Source organism: Ictidomys tridecemlineatus, chromosome 14 (genome assembly GCF_052094955.1).
Source record: "Ictidomys tridecemlineatus isolate mIctTri1 chromosome 14, mIctTri1.hap1, whole genome shotgun sequence".
Taxonomy (NCBI): Eukaryota; Metazoa; Chordata; class Mammalia; order Rodentia; family Sciuridae; genus Ictidomys; species Ictidomys tridecemlineatus.
In genome coordinates this window covers 40,152,307-40,175,591 of record NC_135490.1, presented here as the reverse complement: position 1 = coordinate 40,175,591, position 23,285 = coordinate 40,152,307, and the positions used below count along the sequence as shown (strand labels likewise).

General features: G+C 34.2%; 1 protein-coding gene across 2 annotated transcripts in view; it reads right to left on the bottom strand.

Annotated features, from left to right (window-relative positions):
• Positions 1 to 16,591, bottom strand: part of Msr1 (macrophage scavenger receptor 1) — a 75,000-nt gene extending 58,409 nt beyond the window's left edge. For both annotated transcript variants that reach the window (XM_078031091.1, XM_005330792.5), the window contains exons 1-3: positions 16,480 to 16,591; positions 6,614 to 6,720; positions 4,537 to 4,650 (exon numbers count right to left, since the gene is read on the bottom strand). In XM_078031091.1, the coding sequence (XP_077887217.1) occupies positions 4,537 to 4,650; positions 6,614 to 6,716 (217 nt within the window). In that variant the 5' untranslated portion in view covers positions 6,717 to 6,720; positions 16,480 to 16,591. The remainder of the gene's footprint in view (positions 1 to 4,536; positions 4,651 to 6,613; positions 6,721 to 16,479) is intronic.
• Between the last annotated feature and the right edge of the window lie 6,694 nt (positions 16,592 to 23,285).

Here is a 23,285-nt window from a genome sequence, read left to right as displayed (position 1 = left end):
TGAAATAAAAATATTTTATATAAATCTGGAAGCTACTTTAAATTTAATGCAATATCACAAACATTTCTTAGTATTATTTAATATTGTTTTACAAAAATAATTTCTTAACTACATTGTATTCTATGAATGGGTCTCTCAGATTTATTTAATAACCCACCTACATTTAGTTTGCTTCTGTTTCCAGTAATGTATCTGGTATTTTGATGAACAATCTTGTGATAAATTATTTACTGAAGAAAAAAATTGCTATTAAATGACATTTGGGGAACATACTGAATTGCTGATACATATTTCCAAATGGGCATATGTTCTCTAAACAAGATAATTATCATTCCAAAATGATCTAAAGCAATATGCTCTTTTGTTTAAAAGGAAAGAAGAAAAATAAATCACAAGCATTAACTTTGCAGATAAAAATAATACACAATTATACACAATGAAAAAATGTTAAATGTCATTTTAAAACTAAATTGCAATGGTTCTTTGTATCTTATGTATATTTATATCTCCATATATGTATACTTATATCTCCATAAATGTAGACGTTTCGTGTACACAAATATTAGTCCCATTCTTGTTAGTTTGGATGCATCAGATTGTCCATATATGACAGTAGGGAACAATAAAAAGAGTATCTTGCTTAGATTTCCTCAAAGATACAAAAGAGATACTTACCTTAGTTGTGGTGGTGAATCTGGTGAAATAAAGCATGTAAATCCCATAGCAGCAAATGGGACCATATTTCAAATCTATTCAATTACAAAATGCCTTCTGCATAAAAGATATTGTCATAGAGTTCATTGTAGCCACTACCTTTAGTTAAAACTTTGTGTAATGATTGTTGCTATTATTATATTGAGGAATGCTATATTTTATATATAACATAATATATAGTATATTAAATATTATATTGAGAAATGCTATATTTTATACGCAATGCAATTTTAATTTTTAGAAATGTGTTATATTTTTCCTGGTTACAGTTCTTCAATATCAACTTACCTGAATTAATAAACTTCAGGTAAAATGTTTTAATATGATATACAATAGAGGCTGTATTAAATGTGTGTTACTCTGTATTTCTTTATTTATCAATAAACTGTACATAAAAATGTATTTCTTTGCCACATCTCATTACATTTATTAAATTCAATATGGGAAAAAATTTGGATGGCCTCTTAAAATTTTCTTTTTGTTTCTTTTTATGATAATTATTACTTCTTGGGTAGCAGTTGATTGGATTATGAAGTAGAACTTACATCATTAGCAACTCTGATTCTGCCCTTTATAAAGTAGACAAGCATTGAACAAGTTATTTAATTTGTCAGTGCTTCTATTTTGCTATCTGTTTAAATGGAATATTATCTAGTGTTATCTCAGTGTTTACATAAATAAAATATACAATGTTTAGACCACTTTGTGGCATGTAATAGGCATTGGATAAGTTTGAGGGTTTTTGTCATTATAATTTTTAACTCAATATATGTGATCCAATTATCTATATGCTTCATACTGATTAACTTTAGAAAATTAATTTTGTATAATATAAAAATTTTTCTGGGATTGGATATTCCCATGAATATAGTAGTCACTGTGCTTTATTTTACTAGGTGAATTACTCTAATTGCTCACCATGTAATTTTGCTTTAATGAAAAAAAATTTGTTTCATGCAGATAACGTTAGTCTTTTTCACTGTATGGAAAGAGAAGAACTAATTTTGGAAAAGGTCAACAATTTGGCAACAAGTTGAAAAAGAGTTGACAATAAAGACTTATCTTTTGCTTATAGATTTAAAAACACAACATTGATTAATTCCTTAACCTGAATGAAACTAACTTACACTTTCCTTTCTTTAAAAATGTTTAATGCTATCATAAAGAAGGTCAGAGTTCATTCCTTTTCAGAAGTTCATTTCTTTCATTTTTATTAAAGAACTGGCATTTTGTGACTTTCCTATTTCATATATGAAAGAAGACAAACTTTTACGGCCTATGCAAAGATCTAGGGAGAGGGTTATATTTGATTCTACAGATCATGTTTACTCTTTTCGTGTTGGTAATATCTTTTCCTATCCAAAATTTATATTGTGTTGAATACGAATTTTTAGTATTTCAGGAGCAATTTATACACATCAATTCTAGGTTGTATTTTATTGTTATGGGAAAGCATTATGTGTTATGCTCTTACAATGTTTCAGCAGCTTCTTTAAGGACAGAAAGCATATGGAATAAACTGTATAACTAAGAGGACATTTAGTTTTCACGTGCAATTATTGTTTGGGCTCATTAATTCATATTTTCCAAAAGGAGTACCTTTTATTAACTTAGGCATATATTTTGTCTATATTAATATATTTTTTGTCAAGTGGAGATATGTACTATATTTTAGTTCATTTTTAAAATATTCTGATCTACAACTTTGAGTTATAAATGGATTATCAATATTTTATTATTATGAATAAATGACAGATACAGTGAGTTCTGTTCCAAATTCTCATGGATTTGGTACTGATGCAAACTAATAATATTGGAATATATTAGCTTCTCTTCAATCTTAATAGGTGCCTATTGTGATTTTAGGAAACAAACTACTTCAGATCAATTGTTATCAACTCTAGAGCAAATATGTTGACACTTACAGTGCTTTCTAATAGTCTAGGTATTTGGACCTTGATCAGAATCCCTGAAATCTTTTTAGATTCCTGCCTGCCTTCTGCATGGAACTGTCAGAAGCTTCAGTTCCTGAGGTTGGCTCTGTAGTCTGTGATTTATATAAAAAATAAAATGTATCCAATTTTTGGTGTAGTTAGTAATCCCAAACAGTGATGCATCTTTCAGTTATGCATTTCACATTGGAGATAAGCAGATGTACAAATAGCATACAGATAACTATTTCTCATCAGGAAGTTGATTTTTTACTGCTAGATATATCAAATCCTTTAATTTAGATGAATATAGTGCATTTGCTTGTTGGTTTGGATGTTATGGTTCAATTTCTGTTTTCATTTGTATTTTAATGGCTAAAATATCAGATAATTTTTTCCTGAGGAAACCATTTTCTTGGCTAAAATTATCACAACTCATTGTGTTGCTATTGTTATTTTTATTTTTACTGACCATTCAAGTTTGTTATAAAAACCTAGAGAAACAGCAGACCATAGAGGTTAGAATTCAGAAGTCATAGGAACTCCAGCTCCATTACTGAGGAATCTCAGTTTTCTTGTACAGATAATGAGGACACTATAGCATCTGCTTAAAGTATAAGGGTATAGTAAGAAAATTTGTGGAGAGTTTTTAGCCTAGTAACTAAACACAGTAAATGTTTAAAAAAGAAAAATGACAGGGGCTATTACAATTGTTGTTGTTGCTGTATTATATTTTTGGTATGGAATTTTGGCTTTGTTTTGGAATACCCTCTTACATTGCCTCTTAATAAAAGAAGTTTGAACTTTTATTCAGGAGTATATTCTTGTTAAGCTGATTAATATAGCCATAAAAATGCATCTTCTTCCAAACTTATTTCTTGACAGAACATATGACCATATGTTTTCCCAGCCATAAAGAAGAGGACAGCAACAAGGCATATAAATTTAAATGCCAATTTAAATTCATCAAATTCATAAAAATGTTATTTAGGAGAAAAATATTTACATGTATATATAAACTACATACAAGCCATTTGCCTTTGTCAATATCCTCAAATCTATTCCCAATCCAAGTCAGACTCCCCAAAGGAATATATACTTGAGCTCGATGTGAAAGGATGCCAATATGTTATTTTTAAAGATATTTTAAGTAATAGCTCATGAAGTATGAGATCATGTTAATTATAAAAACTGCACCTAAAAAGTAGGTGTAAGGCACTGCTTTATAGTGGGAATATTTCTTTCTGCTCTCAGTATTAGACTTAGAAGATCTTCTGAACAACAGCCTTGTTTTAATGGTAAATTCATTGTCAGTGTAAATGATCATGTTTGTCTTCACATTGGCAACTAGAATAGTTCACATCGGCAATGAAATTTATGGTCCATTGCTAGTCCTATATACATAGAACTTCGGAGTGTAACAGATTTTTAAAAATCTTCCCATCTTCACATGTTTATGTTTTATTTTATTCTTTCATATTCTGTTTTTTTCTTAATTTGAAAAATATCTATTTGCTTCCACTTAACATTTCAGAATCTATTTTTTATTTTTTTTATTTCAAGAAAAAACAAAAAGGTTTTATTTTTTAAAAATTGCCTTTTTCTTTCCCCATAATGTGTTATAGTTTTCTTGTGTGATTACAAATGCAGGTTATTTGAAATGGATTCTAGGGCTTACTTTTGGAAATTACTACAGGAAAAATAAATAAGGAATATCTCTATACTATGGCTGCACAGAATCTATTTTTTAATTTAACAAACTTGAGGAAATAATTACACATGAATTTTTCCTTATGCATCTACCATATTAAAAGAAAACTGAATGCTGTTTTTTTACATTTAATAATTCACAAGATGAATTGCTAATTTTCAATATTCTAGAATTCCATACCTGCCACTATTCCAATGATAGGTATGAGAACTGCAAACACAAGGAGATAAAGGGCAATTAGTGCAGCTTTGAAGGACTTCAGTTTCTCTTGAAGGGCAGGGCCATTTTTAGGATCTACAAAAAACACAAAAGCCAAAACTATTGTTAGAAAACTTTCTGCTCTTATGTGATTAAAATTTTATAATCTCTAGTTATATGATTAGGACCAAGCCTATTGTAACCAAACAAAGGAAAACTAGATTCTTAGTTACTCTGTACCAAACAAAGGGACAGTCATAGGAAAAGCTGATTCAGGTGTGACTATGAACACTTGATTCACTTATCTATTTACTGAAAGTCCAAAAGAAAGTTACTCCCCTCTACAAGGTTCGATTATGTCATTTGGGAGGATTAATTGGTAAATTTTAATATTGGTACTAACATACGTTGGCATAAATATTCTTCTTCTTCATATTTCTTCTTCATGGGAATATATTCTGGGTCAAATAAAATTCCTCAAGCAACATGATTATGATTTTTTTCATATTTTGAAACTAGAGAAATATTTACTTTCAATGACCACTAGGCAAAATATTTCTTTATCAATTCCATCTCAATAATTTTGTATTTGTTTACCTCTATGATTTGAATATAATATCAAAATTATTTTTGAAATGAAATAAAAGAATTTACATGCTGACTAAATTTTGAAATGAATCAATGAAGCTTATCTTCTGGATATTTCAGAACATATTAACCATAACTTTGTAGCCTGATGCATTTATATGGAACAGTGATTCACATAATGGAAAGATAATTGTGGTAGAAATACATTAACATACAAGGGAAGCTCAGTAGTTTGGGAAGACAAATTGTCTGATTAGATGAATAAAACATCCATTAAAATTTTCTTTTCTGTGGCTATTTCTTTTATTGTTCAATAAAAATGTAACTTCCTTTCTGTTTACTGACTTCTAATTTAAAAACAAAATTTGACATGTTGTTCAATAATGTTTTATGAAGGATCAAGAGGAGCAGAAAAATTGTGAAAAGGAAAGAAAAGGAAAGATTGCTGGAAAAAGAAAAAGAATAACCCATAACAGAAGCAAGATGGAATATTCCATTGTTCAGGTTGACTAAACCTGAAGCCAGTGGGCCATCCACTTTCTCATGTACAATTTATTAATCACAAGTTCTGAGTAGTTTATCTTTTAAATAACTCAGATTTTTCTCTTATTTTTCCTGCTCCCAATGCCTTTGTCCTCCCTCCTCAATCATGGAGCATCTTTGTTTATAGCTGCTTTTACTATTATCTTTTAATGTGTATGTCACTGGTGCCACCTTCTCCCATCAATCATTAGCATAGCACACAGCTGGGGTTGAGAGCTATATTCCAGGTTTGCCTTAGTAAAAACTCACGTAGGAGTCCTTAGCTTTGTGTGTTCTGCTTTCTCTAACTGCTCCTCCCTCTCCATTTCCTTGGATATAGATATTCATCCTTTAAGGCATACTGGAATTCTAAACAATTCTGTCCTGACACAGTTGAATACTTTGAGCTTTTATCATAACCTGAATAAACATGTATTTCATCTGTCAACATATCTTTTGGGGGCACACACAAAATTGTGTGTGCCCCCAAAAGATATGCTGAACTCCTAACCTCATATACCCAAGGAAGTAATCTTGATAGGAAACAGTGTCTTTGCAAATATATTCTCTTTTAAATGAGGTCATATTGGACTAGGGTAGCTCTAACTTAAAGTCTGGAGTCTTTACAAGAATAGAAAAGAGCAGAGTTACACAGGGGGGAAAAGAAAGCAGATATGAGTTTGATAGAGCGAGAAGCCCAAGAAATACCAAGAATTGCCAGGGCCTAAGAGAAGCTGAGAAGAACCCTGGGAGGATTTTTCCCTCAGCCTTTACAAGGGTGCAGAGACTTCCAGGGACCTTGATTTAACACTTCTGGAATTCAAGTCTGTGAAAGAAAAATTTCTATTGAGGAAAATTTAAGCTACCCAATTTGTGGCAGTTAGCATGGCCCTCAAAAACTAAACAAGCTACCTGTTGCCCATAGGCACTCTGTCCCCTTTCTACTTACTGGGAGGAAGCAGTGCTGTCATTGAACGAGCATCAAATTTCACAGATTCTGAATAGGTATCCAGGTCCTCCAGTTGGTCAGGAAAGCTATCCAGCTGCTCCATACTTCTATCAAACACATGGAAAAATATATTAATTTCACATGAATTGGCTAGGGTTTTTTTTTTCCTAATGTTTCAAATTGAAATTTATAATTAACATTTGATTTTATAACTATTAGTAAAATGAATACACATGTCATATATAGCAATGTATTAAACATAAATTTTAACTTTCCCATAAAGAGACTTATGTGGAACTTGCGAATCTGTCAATGCACAAACGTGTCTCCGTGTTTATAGATAGTGTGTCTTTGAGTTTGAGTGGAGGTAGGATTTTTAGATAAAAGAATTTTTTTTTCCCAAGTGACAAAAAACTGTTTGGCTGAAAAGAATATTATAATTTCCCTTAGAACAAATAGCTATGCATATTTGGAACAAATATTTCCTGTGACCTCTTATCAGAGTGTCTGGTTTGAATTTATTAAGCATATCTTTGTAAGTCAGTTTTTCCTTACCAGAGTATCTATTTATCAATTTAAAACATAAAACAAAGACTAAAATATCTCTAAACTGAACTACATAAGGACAGAGATTATGTCTGTTTTTGTTCACATGCTTAAAACAACCTGGAACATAGAATATATTTCATAAATATTTGTTGAATGAATGATTTGGCTTCATAGGGCATTGGTTTTATATATTAGTTTTGCTTTTGTGTATGAGGTAAGATGGATGTTTGGGAAATATAAGAATGTGAAGAGGTGTGCTTATTCTGATAGATTCTTGGCAAATAGTTTTTGTCTGTGATTCAGATTTTATGGCTTTTCTTTTTCTAATTTACATTCTTAGTCTTTTGATAGCTTCCTTAGAACTGAATTATACTGTTGAGACACTGCCTCTGTCCTGTTCCTAACCTATGTTTGTTTGCATTTTGGCTGTACCACTTAGCCACTGGATTTGACCATATCCCACTGCAATTCTCTCAAGAAAACGTCGCTTGTTTTTTGGTTAGGACAACTTTTTTTTTTTTAAATTAGGGACCATCTTAGTTGTGTAAATATTTACCAACTCTGGTTGTCACCCTCTAAATGTCAGTAATATCTCTTAAATTATTGTAACACCAATGTTTTGCAAAACTCTTACCCCACACAAACCTCAACTCTATATATTTCCAAACTTATACCCTCTTTGAGAATCACTGTGCTACATGCATCCTGAATAACATTAGTTTTTATGGAAAAAAAAAATCTTCATGAGTTTCAACAACAATACAGATTAATCAAATTTTGTGTGGCAGTATCTCTCAAATCACTGTGTGTGTGTTTATGTGTGTGTATGTGTGTGTAAGAGAGCCTTTAAAGCATGTATGAATGTTTCTTATATAACAAAACTTAAACATGTTATGTTTTAAAGAAAAGGGAAATGAAAATTTCCAGGATGATGATGCAGTGATCTAATCTTGGCCTTTTATCAAGGCATAAATGTATTTTTATCTACACAATTTGATATTATTTCAGGTTATATATCAAGTCATTGTAATAAGTTCTGTGCAACTGAGGAGGAGGCCAAGCTCAATCTATATGGAATACTCTTAGTAACCCAAAGATCTTATTTATGTACTAATTAGGAAGACTGTATTCTTTATAAAAAATCACCTGGCATTGTGATATATTTGTATATATACACATGATATATCACATGTGTATATATCTATATATTATATATTATATATAACTATGTATATACATGCACATAATATGTTTTTATATATGTTTATATATGGATATATATGCATATATATACATATATATAATTTTTTTTAACAAAGAAGGCACAGGCATAATACCAAAGGTATTGACTTACTCTTTGGGGAAACTAGGTAACCATGGTAAAAAAACAGAAAAAAAAGACATTTGGGGAGCACTTTAAAAAATAAGCAAAAATTGGGGGTGAAATTATTGCAGAATAGTTAGCGTTAAAGGCATGAAGGCATGAACAACATGGCACTTTAAGCTGATCAGCATCATCAAACTGAAGTTCAGGGTACAGAGCCAAGCGAGAGGCTGCAGAGCTTGTAACTGGCAGGACCCTGTTCATTGACTTCTCTCATTTTTCTGATTGCATAAATCAATCTGGATTTCCAAAATATATTGAAGTCACTATACAAATTAGTAAAATATAACATGTTCTTTTGCTCTGACTGTAGTAACCTGGATTAATATCAGTAGTGATAATAAATATTGTCTATTAAACATTTGTCTTTTCTCTTTTGCCCTGAAATAAAGATTAAATTTAGTTCTGCTTTTCTTTAAGTTTTGATCTATCTTTTTATAGCTTATACTAATGATAATAATTGTTTCAGTTAATAAGAAATTAATAATTGGAATTTTATAAGAAATGTTCACAGATGCCTGTATCTATAAACTGAGGTTTCTTTGGCAAGACATTAAAATTTTCAGAAAGAAAATTCTCTAATCAGTGTCTATATGTGCTTTAGCCTATATGAACATATTTGGTCTGTGTAACACCTCAGACATGTATAGGGGACTGGAAGGGAGATGAACACCAAAATCTAATGTGTGGGTGGATGAATTAAAAATATTCCCCTTGACAATTCTGGTGTAATGATAGTTCTGTTATTTTTTTTTCTTTCTGGGACAATGTAGTGCAGTTCATCATGAACTATAGGATATATATATTTTTTTCCATAAAAAGAAATTAGGTATTGACCCAGTATAGACATTGCTGTCATCGTATTGCTGGTGTTTTTTGTTGTTACTTTTCTCTTCTTACTTTCTATATATTCTTTCTGGGGTCTCATCTACTTTGATGACTTGAACTACTTGCTGTGTACCAACCAAGCCAGTAATTATCCAGCTTGAATCTCATGTTTCAGAATCAGATTTTTAAAAAGAGATAATGGTGCAATTTTCACACCAACCCATCTTTTCATTTTCTAGGATTTTTAGTGTTGACATGTTATCCATTTATATGATCTATTATTATAACTATATCATCATCATTTTATTTCATTGTGGAAACACATGATAAAGTCATGCATATGGCAAGATAGAAGAAAGAGTTAGAGGGACAGTCACTCAGTCCAGAAGCCAGGGCTTTTTTCCAGACCCCACTCACCTTCACAACTCATGTTCACTTATATACAACTACTGACCTCCTTGAATCCATTCCTGTGATCTATCCTTATTTTTATATGTTAGCTCATTTTTATCTCCTCAGCCAGGCATCTTGAATGGTAACAACGGGATAGAAAATTAAGGGGAAAATCTAAGAGCTTTTAGAATGAGGAGAAAATTAAAGTTTACTAATGGAATATTTTAACAATGTAGGAGAATCAAATCATACAATAAAAAGAAAGTACTTTTTTCAGGACAAAAACCCAAGAGAGAGAAATAGGTGACTAAAAGAAGACCCAGCTAAAAACAAGGGAGAATTTTTTGATACCATAAAAGTAGAGCAAAAAAGTGGTCAGGGTCATGAAGGAGGTGAAAATAACAGAATTTCAAGACATGCAATGACATCCATGACTTGCCATATTGGATTTGAGCTGTTTCATTTGGTTAACAGAGGCAGACACAGACTCTTAGGAAATCAGCAAGTAGACAAAGGGTAATGAAGGGAAAGGAGAGGAACAGAAATAGGGGAGACAGTGGAATGAACCTGATATAACTTTCCTATGGACATACACCACAGTGAATCTCCACACCATGTACAACCATAGAATGAGATCTTAATTTAAAAAGTTATACTCCATGTTTATATAAATATGTCAAAATATACCATTTTGTATATCATTCAAAAGAATTTTTAAATGTCACAAAAAATAAATAAATAAAATGAAATGAAAGGATTTGTGTGTATACCAGAAAGCTGGTCATGTTCATGGTTCTTGTTGAGAAGAGATTTGCTGATTATGCTCTGGGACACTACATTGAGTGGAGTTTTAATATTTCCTAGGTATTCCCCCTCATCTTTTCATCTCTTAACACCACAGTGTGCTAGAGTGCAGTTCTTGTAACCCTTAATCTCCATATTCACTCCCTTGGTGATATTACTAGGTTCATTGCTTTAAATACTACCTACACGGGTGGGAACACTCCCATTTTTACCTCTTTCCCAGACCACTCAACTCTAGACCCTTATATGCAACTGCCTAACATGACTACTTAGATTTCTAACCTGCTCCACACTTAGAGGGTGAAATTATTGCAGAATAGTTAACGTTAAAGGCATGAAGGCATAAACAACAGACTTAGAGGTCTTCTTTCTCTCTTACCTGCCATTCCTCATCAGATCCTGTTGGCCATATGCCAATTCAGAAGCTGACTGCAACTCTACCATTCCCCCAATCACCCTGTCCAAGTCTTATCCTCTTTCGTCCTGCTCACTATTTTATTAGGTCTCCAATCTGCCACTTCAGTCTTCACTCCATACTTCCTTTTCCACACAGTCTCCCAAGCGATTCTCTCCAGTAGATACATCATGTCATTCCCCTGCTCCCCCCAAAAGGAGGCCTTTCCTGAGCATCAGATTTAGAATTAGAACCTTCTCATTTTGCTTCATAAACATACAAAAGGCAAATCCACTACTACCACTCAAGACTCAAATTCTCCTGTGACACTCACAACACAGGTTACTTCTGTGACCTCAGAGGTGTAGGGATTTTGCCTCACCAACAAGCAAGCAATTCTGCAGCAGCCAACACTAGCTGATGGTTCTCTACTCCATTTTAGTTCTGACAATATCTACCAGGAGATCACATCAGATCTCACAGGTAGAGGGCTCATTCCCCAAGATAGCCCCCTACCCCACCTTGGCTTTAGATGTCAATCCCAAGTCCCAATTGTATCCCCTGTACTTCTGAGTGACCAAGTAAAAATCAGGGTTTCCATAACCTCCCTCCTCCTCTGGTTTGACTAATGTGCTAGAGCTGATCATAGAACTTAGGGAAACACATTTACCAGTGTATTGAAAAAGATATTGTAAAAAGGACACCAATAAGCAGCCAGATGAAGACATGTATGTGGTAAGGTATGGGAGAAGAGGCACATAGCTTCCATGCTCTCTTCAGGTGCTCCACTCTCCAAGAACCTGCACATGTTCAGCTCTCTGGAAGCTCTTACAAATCTGCCCTTCGCTGCACATGTAGGCATGATGGCTGGTAGTCTGAGTGAGGAAATCTAGCAAGGCCTGCCTACTCAGATTCTTCTTGGCCTGTCAGTGAAGCAATCCTCTCAGTGAAGCAATCCTCTCACCAGAGTGTAGGAAGGACCCCTGTGGAATAATAAGGGTCTTATGACCCACTACTAAGGGTAGGTGGAGTTCCTATGTGTGCATTCAGGAGGGAAGTATGAACCAGAAACAATAGTGGAAAATCAGAAAATAAATATCATATTATCATACCTCTTTTTTTCCCCTTCCTGTCTTGATTTTTCTCCTCCTAAAAGTGTCATCATCTAACACAAATAAAATTCCCTTATTTGTCTTAACTGTTGTGTGTCTTCTCTCACCTAAGTTAGGTGCCTGATATGGATTTTCATTGTTTTAGTTAGTAATCAGAGAGTTTCTCACAGTTATGAAGTATCCATTATATTATATAAAAAATTGCACAGATGAAAAAAAAGTATTTTGCAAGATGACCAAATTTTATATCTTGGTGTATGCCTGAAGAAAAGTTCACATTTCATTAATTTGAAAATATTTTTTAAATTCTGTTACATATTGGAAGATAAAGTGGGTTTTTTTTCTCTGAATTGCATGTAATTTGTAAACTGAAATTAAAAAAGAAATCACCCTCAATGACCTCACTCTGCTTTAGAGGTGTTCATTATTAGAATTACCAGATATTTTCAATTCTATTCTGACTATTATAATTTTTAAAATAACGTTAAAACACATACACAAGGGAGGGCAGACAGAAGACAACACATACCTTTCCAGTGTGCCTTTAACTATCATTTCCAAAGTTAAAAGAAAAAGAAACTACACCAAAGTTACTTTTCCAACCAAATGTCAATGCACCTATATGGGATTGTGAAATCCTGTGGGTTTGTACAAACTATTGAAAGCATGTTCTCATGAGAAGTGAAACACATGTCTGCAATATCAGCTTTTCATAGAGAGGGTGAAAAGTTTACAGAAGCAAAAACAGGAAAACCATAATGAAAGCATTTCAAGGTTAATGTGTTTGGAAACCATACCCTTTATTTTTCTTGGATACTGTTTGTGAAAATATTGTAACAATATTAAAGGAAAGGTAAAAACAAAATTTCTGTCATTCCATTATCATAGCACTGGAAAAAGAATACCTTCATTTTTCCTACGAAACTTGAGTTTTATACATATATATACATGTTATATTGTTGCTGTCACAGTTCAAATTATTTAGTATTATGCATTTCCCTTAAAAATCATATCAGCATTTTTATTCTTCAAGTGATATTTTATATTTAAAATAATGAGCTATTAATAATTCATTGATTATATATACATATCTTATTTATATAGCCACTTTCTTATCATGAAATTTTTAAAAAAATTTTTCCCTTTTATCTAAAGGGCTACTTTTTGCTAATACAATTATAATGAAATATTTTCATAATTTGTCCTTATTCTTTTCAAACACTTTAGGATACTTTGCCATATATATGTTGAACTAATAGGCAAAAGGAAAACTATCTTGAACTTCTAGGAATTTACTGCCTTTTGTTTTAAATTTTATATATATTTATGTCATATTGAGCATGGAAGTTTTGAACAAAATTCAGCACCATTGATTAACAATGTTTATAATTAAAAATTATTTACATTTTGAGACAAGTTAAAATAATACTTCAAGGTGGCTTTTATTTTCATTTTTTTTCTTATTACCACCCAAGAGATATTCCATGTAAGTATTGATTATTTACCTTACTTCTTGGGTTTTTGTCAATTCATATCCACTGCTGGACATCCCCAGGGCAGCTTTAATGTGTGTGTGTGTGTGTGTGTGTGTGTGTGTGTGTGTGTGTGTGTAATAACTTTTCTATCTGTAGCATATACTTATCACATGTCTTTTTAAATTTGGTGTATATTCTTCTAACATTGTGCCCTGTTTAGATGTGTCAGCATATTCTTAAGGTCAATTCCCCATTAAGTTAGAAGAGTTATTTTGGAAGCTTCCTTATGATTTAAAAATAAAAGCCTTGGTTTTGTTAGAATAGTTGAAAGTGTAGGTAAACTTTTTAATCAATATATCTTTACAGCCAACTGCTCTACCCTTAAAGAATATGTCTGTGGGAAGGATTCTAATAAGAAACATCTATATTGTACCTGATGGCAGTGGTATTCATCCTTGGGAGTAAAGAAGAAAAAGCATTGATTTTGGAATCAGAATCTAGACTTGAATATTGGCTATGACATTACCTAGCTGTGTGATCTTAGGAAAATATTTAAATTTTGAATCACAATTTCTTCATATGTAAACATATATATACGATTACAAAATCAATTTTAAAATTATTATGGGGCCTAAAAATATTTTTGGTAAATTGCCTGGTGCAGTGCACATTCTGCAAAGAGGAAGGTCATTGGAGATGGAAATGTACCTGATATTTCTAAGAGAAGCCATATATGATCAACAGGACCCTCACCTGTCCTGGCACATGGCACCACTGGTAGAGGAAAGCTAAAGAAGCCAACAGGATTCACAGGCATCCCCAAGAGTGATCTCTGAGGAATCTCAGCTGACTATTAAGAGTAGATAGGAACAAGGTCAGTTTTGACCAACTTACAAGATTATTTTTTTTTAATGTAGCTTAAGATGTACACTTGTGTCAGCCCAACAAAGGTAAGTAAAGCTGGAGTCTATAAAGAAAGAGTACTTGTGTGGGAGTGCCTAACAATAATAATCACAAAAGACTCTAGAGTTTCAAGTTTGTCCTGAGTTAATTTGAGTCTGATTTTCAAGATCTACAAATATTCCTCTCCTCCTACAATGATAAACTTGATCTCTTTTTCATAAATATGATTCTGAGTTACTGTCTTCATGGTTTGCAGAGACTGGCTGAAGAACTAATTGCTTATGTTCTAAGTGTTTACAAAGAAGTAATGCTTTGCTGTCTAGGATTATTGTTTCCTTAGCATGATCCCTGCCGTATATATATCCTGTCCTGTCACCTGCCACCTGCCACTGTGGACCTCTGGACTGCTCTGATGCTGACTACCCTTAACTGTCCATGCTGTACCTGATAGAGAACAAGGACTTTGGGTTACTTTCCTCAACTTTGCCCTCTTTCAGCAGGAAGCAGCTTGGAGATACCAATGCTCATTTTTCCATAGAAATGGAATGTAGAAATTGAAAGTGGGGAAATGTAACAGTGGTCCACTTTATGCTTGGAATATATCCCTTGCTGCTCTGCCACTGAAACTTATTTTTAAATAGGACATGTTTCTTTCTCTTCCTCTCTTCCTACGCCTCCCTAATTTCTCCCCCTCCCTAATCTCAGGGGAAGCACGATTACCTTTCTTCTCTTTTCTAGACATAGTTAATCTGTCCTTGAGTACATACTCACCATAGGAAAGAAGTAATCCAGGGTTTGGGGATGGTACCAGATCTCGGAAATGACTATCTCCCAAATTATCAATTGAATTACAACTCCAACAGAGAATACATGAAATTACTTCTTTAAAAGCCACCTGTTCCTGCTGATTGGCAGAATCACAGCCTCTGGGACAGGAGTCCCAGGTGTTTCTCCTTTGCGAGCAAAGCAATAAATCTTTTTTCCTTTTTCTCAAACCAATCAATCAATAAATTGCCTGGTACACAGAAAGCATCAGCAAATAAATCACCATTATTTTAAAATTCATTTTTAAAATATTTTATTCTTACTGAAGCTTCATGTAACTCCTTAATATTATATAACTTGAAGTGGGGTGTGGAGATTTAAATGCAAACAGGCAGTATATTTGCAGAATATCAGCCCTTAGCTACTACAAACAAAAACTCCTGAACACTGTACAAGACATTTAGAATCTCAGTCCTGTGACTTTTCTACCATGGCCGGTGACAACAACCACCCCTATCCTATTCTGTGTAAATCTTGCCCAGTCTTAAAGATGAACCTAAATTCTAGCATCTCTATGAGGATTTTTTAATAGTACTTTCTTCCTGTGAAATAATTTGGCTTCTCCTATATTCTCTTAGGAGTTATCTACAGCACCTTTATGCTCCTTAGGGTGTTCAAACTGCATTACACCTGTTTGGATACATGCACTAGATCATGTAATTCCTAAAAACACACATAAAAATGTATTTCATCTCTTGTAACCTTTCCTCACATCTAGTTCAACCAATGGCATATAGTAGGTAATCAGCTAATATTTGCTCTATGAGCAAGTAAGGATCATAAACCCCTTAAAGTTATAGCCAAAAGTGTCAGGTGAAAAGGAAAGAAAGAAGAATGAAAATTCATTAATCATACTTGGAACAAAGCCAATATTTTTAACAAAATATGAATAATCTTATGACAAAAAATTTCCAGTTTAAACTACAAAGTATTTAGTGTATTTTGCACACACACATCCATTTTTTTCACTCATGGAAACCTGAACAGAAATATATTTTACCATTCAAAACAATGAAAGCAAATTATTAGTGATAGAATAAAACACTATACTAGAACTATTGATCATATGTAGTATCACTAGTATCTCTCTCACTCTCTATCATTCATACACACACACACACACACACACACACACACACACACACCAGACTCATGCAATCAATAAAGGCAATTTGAGGGAAAAAATAAGTATCTTTTACCGTTGATTGTAAAGAAGGCAGCTCTGATTTGTCCACTTCCCTCTCTTTACAATTGAAACCCAAAATCTTTATCTCATAGTATTTCAGCATCTGGTCTATGAAGAAAGGAAATGACACATTCCTGTGTTGAAAAATTTCTTAGCAATGTATTTCAGTAGTGCTCTCATCAATGCACTGGTTTGCAAAATCTAAATTTGTCAGATAACTCATTCCTTCTCCCCATGTAAGACAGTATAAATAAATAAATAAATAAATAAATAAATAAATAAATAAATAAATAAATAAATAAATAAATAAATAAATGAATGAATGAATGAATGAATGTAAAAATAAAGAGGGAGAGAACTAAAAATGATAAGCAACAAGGGTATTGGAACAGGGTGCATACTTTATAAGAGATTGACTTTTCCCTTTTAATAAGTTATTCATGCCCCCTGTTAGCATTCATCAGTCCCACTAACTCTTCTTTCATACTATATAATATAGAAAGAAGACCATGTTTGTTTCATCTTTCTCCTGTACCTTTTATCCTTACACTAAAGCATAAAACACAAAAGGAAAGGATATGAGGCTTAGTAAATAAAAGTAATAATCAAAGAATGCTCACTTTGACTCTCTGTGTACTGAATTTAGCATCATCTCTCTTTTCAGCCCCTAACAAGTTATTGTCCTAGTAGCAGGAGGGTGTCAAGCATGGGGACATGGGAGAGGAAAGCCCTTTATTTTCTGCCCTGTCACAGTTGCATACATTCTAACTTGTTTAATTATTAACATTCAACAAGTTCAAATTAGACACACATGGAAAGCATTCAACATGACATTGATGAGCTAAATTTTATAAATAATAGTTCTGGGAGCATGTGTTTACTTTTACTCCACAGGCCCTTTTTGGTGTCTAAACAGGACGGGATTATAATTCCTCATAAATGATAGCCCAAACTGTCAAGCCCATAGACATCATCTCTCAGAAGACAGTATGGCTGCTAGGAAGAATTCAAGAGTGGTGCACAGCATTTGAGAGACACAAACCAACAACATTGCTGAGTCACTAAAAGGCTAATAGTGGAACAGGAGACATACAGTTCAGGTAGAGCTCTTGCCCAGCATATGTGGAGCCCTGGGATCTATCCCCAGCTCCATAGAAAAAATAAATTAACAAATAAAAGCAAATAGTAAGAGAAGCATTAAAACAAGCCACATGATTTTTAGCCACATGAAGTGGTATCACAAGTTGAGCCAGGCAGGACTGGTCTGAAGGCTAATTAGGCTATTCCTTTGTCACAATGGTTTATCAAGAAATTCCTGGTGAAGTTTGACAAGGAACTAACATCAAATTTACTCCGTTTCCCTTGCGAACACTTGTATATATATATATATATATATATCTTTGGAAAATATGATCCTTTGGGGTTCTTCAAAATCTGGAGTTTAAGAACTCCTTCTTTATATTGCTGAATTTGAACACCCTGTCACAAGTATGGGATTAGAAAAATCAGACTCTGGGAAAAAGAAGCCAAGACACCAACTTTCCAAAATTCATAGAATTCCTACTGAGGACTTTTTTAGGTCAGAGTGGGCTCTATTTCTAGTATGCCTCTGTACTATGGTTACGTATAAGATGTATTTCCACAATGCTAACCACTTCTCTATTTGATTACTTCCACACCCTTTCACCAATCTAATTGTTCATTACAAAAATCTCTCACTCTTTCTACATATATAAACATGGACTATCTATATGCATTCATTTATTATAGTTCTGTTTATATGTGTAAATAGGTAATATAATTAACATTCTTTGGGGTGGAGGGACCAACATATTTACTTTTCTTTGAGAAACACTAGACTATATCACACAGTCAGCATTTCAAAGAAAGTGTATAGAAGATATAGAGTTCTAGCTTGGATTCCTAAAGAGCTCACAAGTTGCTACTAACATTGCCATACCAAGAAAAGAGCAAAACAAATTGAAAATCAATGACTTTTCTTGGACCCATCAAAGAATTGAGGTTCAGGGAAAAATCACCATCTTGACATTGGGAGAGATGGGCAGATACAGAGAATCACACCAGTTTCCTGTTGCAAAAAGCCACTGGAGGTTAAAACCTAGTAGAAAAACTTAAAAGGAAATTCTGGCAAACTCCAGAAGGCTGAGTGTAGACCAGCACTAGAACAAAAGACTCCTAGGGGCTGCCGTCTCAGGGCACACCCCCCTCAAATATTCATGGGCTTTACCTCCAGGAATCCCATCAGGCTTTCAAAATGTAGAGCTAAGAAAAATCACTCAATGTCTCTGGCAGAGGTAGGGGAAATGCAATCATTTAAAAATATACCCTGAGTGTTTTCAATAGCAAATAACTAGTCTCCATTGAAAACACTTTATCAGTCTCCTTACCTGAACAGCTGAAGGGCAATTACTCAATTCTAGTTCCTGATGGCCTGTCAGTCCAACTGGATAGGGGAATAGAAAAATAATAATACTAAATTTTTTAAAAACACAGAAAGCCAAGAAACACTTGTGCAGGTCACAATCCAAGCAAGGAAAAGGATTCACTACAAGACTAAGATTTAATGCTTAAAATTACAGATTGCTTCTCCTCCCCCAAACTTTGCCACTTCCTCAGCAGCTACAGTGTTACACCAGGGGATAGCAACTAAAAAAGCCTCTAGGGTCCTTTTTAAGGGAAGTCTGAAGGGAAACCCAAAGACAATAGAGGACACAAAAACAAAGCCAGTGGGGGAAATTTTAGCCCCTGACAGCTGTACCTACAGCAGCCATTAAACACAACCCATCTCTTAGCCAGATGAACATGAGACCTCAGACTGAAAGGCAAGCAAGTATATCCCCACCCTAAAGTCACACACTCCTTAGGCAATTAGGGAAGTCGAAAAAGTAAAATATAGGCAAAGTGCTAGTGACTAATTTCCTTGCCAGCTCAGCTGTCTACCAGGAGCAATGTTCACAACCACCCTTTCCTCGTGATCCTGTCTTACTAAAAAGACAAAAATATAAGGAAAAAAGTGAATGTGAGCCTATTTCTTGTGCTATTTTAAAAACATGAATGCACATGCATCAAGTTTAGAGAAGTAAGGCTTCAAAATTGTGATGAAAGACCAAGCGGTTTAGATCAAAGTTTAAATGTTGAAAAAGTGTCTTTTAACTTAAATTTGAGTAAAATGCATCAAGCAAATTCTTACCCAGAAGCCTCTGAAATTGTTATAGGATGTCTGCCTAGGGGCTCAAAAATAAAATGGGACTTGAACCATAGCCAAGTGGACTGAAGCAGTGTGGATACCATTTGCTTTATAACAACTTCACATGCTTCATATCTTTTTATTCTCAAGGCCAAACCGCTTTATTTTGAAATGAGAGAACTGAAAGTCCCTTCAATAAATTATCTAGGGTCACCTGACAGTGACAGAGCCCCTACTAGAATATTTGTTCCATGAAGTTTTTTCCAATAAGCCACATGGGTCACTTAGCCTTCCTGAACACACATAATTGCATATGCTATACATCCCCATTTCCCTCCATTATATTTCTGGAAGTTACTATTGATAATTTTCAGGAGTGTCTCTAAAGCTCAAATCTTTCATTGTTCTTTCATCTGCTTACAATCAGAGAAGAAAAGTCCCTTTGTCCTTTGTTGCCCAGGTCTCTTGAGAGGACCACTCACTGGCAAATTCTAACCAAGAACCATGTGGGGAAGATAATATGGACTGTAAGGACACTTACTTTCCAGGCACACTCTATTGAAAACCCTGCACTTGGAGATTTCACCAAACTTTGTCATGGCTGCTAGCAGCTTAAAGGCACGCCCATGGGGCAAGCCAGGCCCCCTTTGATTTCCTGTCTTGGAAAGTTCAGTTATCAACAGAATTCACTGTTTATTCCACCTGACCTTTCTTTCTCAGAACATTTGATAAGAAGGATATATAATTTCAAATCCTCTCTCTCTCACCCTTTGTATTCACATCTCCTATAACTCAGGAGAATCTTTCTCAAGGACTTGAATGCTATTTCTTTGAAATCTATTCATCAGGAAGGATAGACCTGTGCCTCCTGGTCTCCATCAAAAGATGGAAATTTCTCACTTATTATGCAGGACCCACTCTCCTCCTTCCTTCACCCCTCTAGTTTCCCTAAGTGGCCCCCTAGACCTCTAGCTACTGATTGGGTTTGGCAAAAAGACAATTGAGCAGGACATTTGTAGAAGGAAGGAGAGTTAATTTTCTATATTAATTATCAAAAAAATGAAGTAGATGCGAAATAATTATCAAAAAATGAAGTAAATGAATGTGGGGTGGTCTCTTAAGGAACTACTTGATCTATATAAATAGAAAATTTCTGGGTCTGGTGAGAAGAAATCTGACTGTCCTTATTGTGGGGATTCACAAGAGTTCCTCAATTGTTCCAGTTCCTGAATGATGGGCTCTTTAAGGAACTCTCCAACAACTTTGCAGTAAGACTTGTGGTAGGCAAAATAATGCTCTTCCCCCAAAGACATCTACATCCTAATTCTCTGAAACAGTGTTACATTACAGGGTAAGAGGAATAAGGTTGCATGTGAAATCTCAGTTACATTAGACTCACTCAAATGGCATTAAATAGGAAGATTATTCTGGATTATCTGTGTGAGTCCAGTGTTATCAGTCGATCTTTAACATTTGAAGAGAGATGAGGAAGAGAGTCCAAGAAAAGGATGTAATGGGGGAAGAATAGCTGGACAGATGAAAGATTGTTGGCTTTGATGATGGAGAATGAAGGCCACTTGCCCAAAAATATGGTTGTTACATAGAAACTAGGAAAGTCATTTTTTCCATAAAGCATCCAGAAAGTAATGTGGCCATAATGACAACTCGATTTTAGCTCAGTAAGATCCATTTTCAACATTTATCCTATAGGACTGTGAGATAATAAATCTGTATTCTCTTATGCTACTAGGTTTGTGCTAACATCATAGTAGAAAAAGAAAGTTATTACAGTACTATAGGAGTGTGCTTGGGTGTCATAATACTGCACACCGGGTGGCTTAATAAACACAAGTCTCTGCTTCACATATCTGGAGGCCAGAGTCCACAAGCAAAGAGTCCACAGATTTGATTTCTCTCAAATGTCTCATTCACTTGCAGATAGCTGCCTTCTTTCTGTCTCTTCACATGGTCACTTCTCCAAGTGTATATTTAGTGCTTTTAATGTGTCTGAATTTTCTCTTCTTAAAAAGACACTATTCAGATTTGATTAAGATCCATGCAATTGGCCTCAATTTGGCTTAATTACCTCTGTAAAATTATCTCTGTAAAAGTCTTCAAATATACTCACATCCTGACCCAAAAGCGTTAGGACTTTAACATATGAATTTGAGGGAGATACAATTCAGTCCATAAGAAAAAAAATGTATTATAGATCTTCCTTGAAGCCATCTCTAGAGGGAAATATAACATCTCTGAGCCATTATCACAAAGTGACTACCCAGAACTTGTTAATAGAGACTCAGCATTCCTACCATTTTGAGTGCTTTCTTGGCTCAAATCCACTTTTATGGGAATTGTAGACTCATTCTGTGTTTGTTTCCCAAGACACAAAATATGTACTAAGAAGATATAAAATTGACGATTGGAAGAATCCATATTGATATTTTTTGAACTGTGGAAGCCTCTGAACTCTCCCTCTTCACCAAGATGGTAATCCATGAGCAATATCCCACCTCTTGGAGGACAGGTGAGATCAGGGCCACAATCAACTATTCATGTTGCAAGGTTGTGACTCTGAGGGAATGATTTGTGCTTGAAATTCTCAAAATGGACCAGAGTGTGAAAATGTTTATTTTCCATATAAATACCCACTAGAGAGCTCTTAACCAATAATCTGACTGATGAGATGGCCCATCTGGTGAATTAGTTAATATCTTTCCTCAGTCACAGCATATACAAAACAGTCATGATGCAGAGACTGGAAGTGCTACATGGGTTGAGCAAGGACTTTTCTTTCAACAAGGCCAATATATGTCCTGCTGTATGTTAACAGCCAAGGCAAACATTGCTACCTCCTGATACCTGATACGGTCTTTGATCATAGTTGGCTTCTTCCAGAGAGAAATGACATGCTTAAGACTCACTGAGGAAAAGCAAAATCAAACAAAAAGGACTTGAAGATATGAACTTGCCTTTCTTTCTTGCAATGCTTCTTCTACATTGAATCCTTCATTCAACAAAGATACATATTACAGAACATTGTTTCTGATCCAGGAACACAATTTACAGATGATTCCAAGTCTAATGGCTTCAAAAATGAGCTCTGATTGTTTAAGTTTGGTGAGGGACTCTTCACCAGACCAACCACTTTCCTCCAGATGCGAGTTTTTCTAAGAATGTCAACCCCTTCACAAAAAGTACTACAACAGTGATGATTCTTGAGGTAAACAAAGAGAAGCAGATGCAGAGAAACCAGATGGTCTGAGGAATATGGATCACTATTACCTGGTTAAACACCACCTTCCAGGACTTTCTCTTTCTCCATCCCTTCCTTCCACCTTTTCTCCCTTCCATCCCCTTCCCTTACTTTCCCATTTTACTTCCTTCCTTTTCAAATTCAGCTTTTATAATTCAAAATTTAATGATTTATACTTTCCCAATTATATTGGCGAGCTCTCTGCCAAATCATGGGAAGTATGAATAAACAGTATAAATGTGAAAATTTTTCATATTCTATTTCTCTTCATCAGATATATCTTAGGTATGAGATATGCTTTGAGATCTTTAGTAATGACCAATTTTAAAGTAGTCACTTAACCCATAGAGACTTA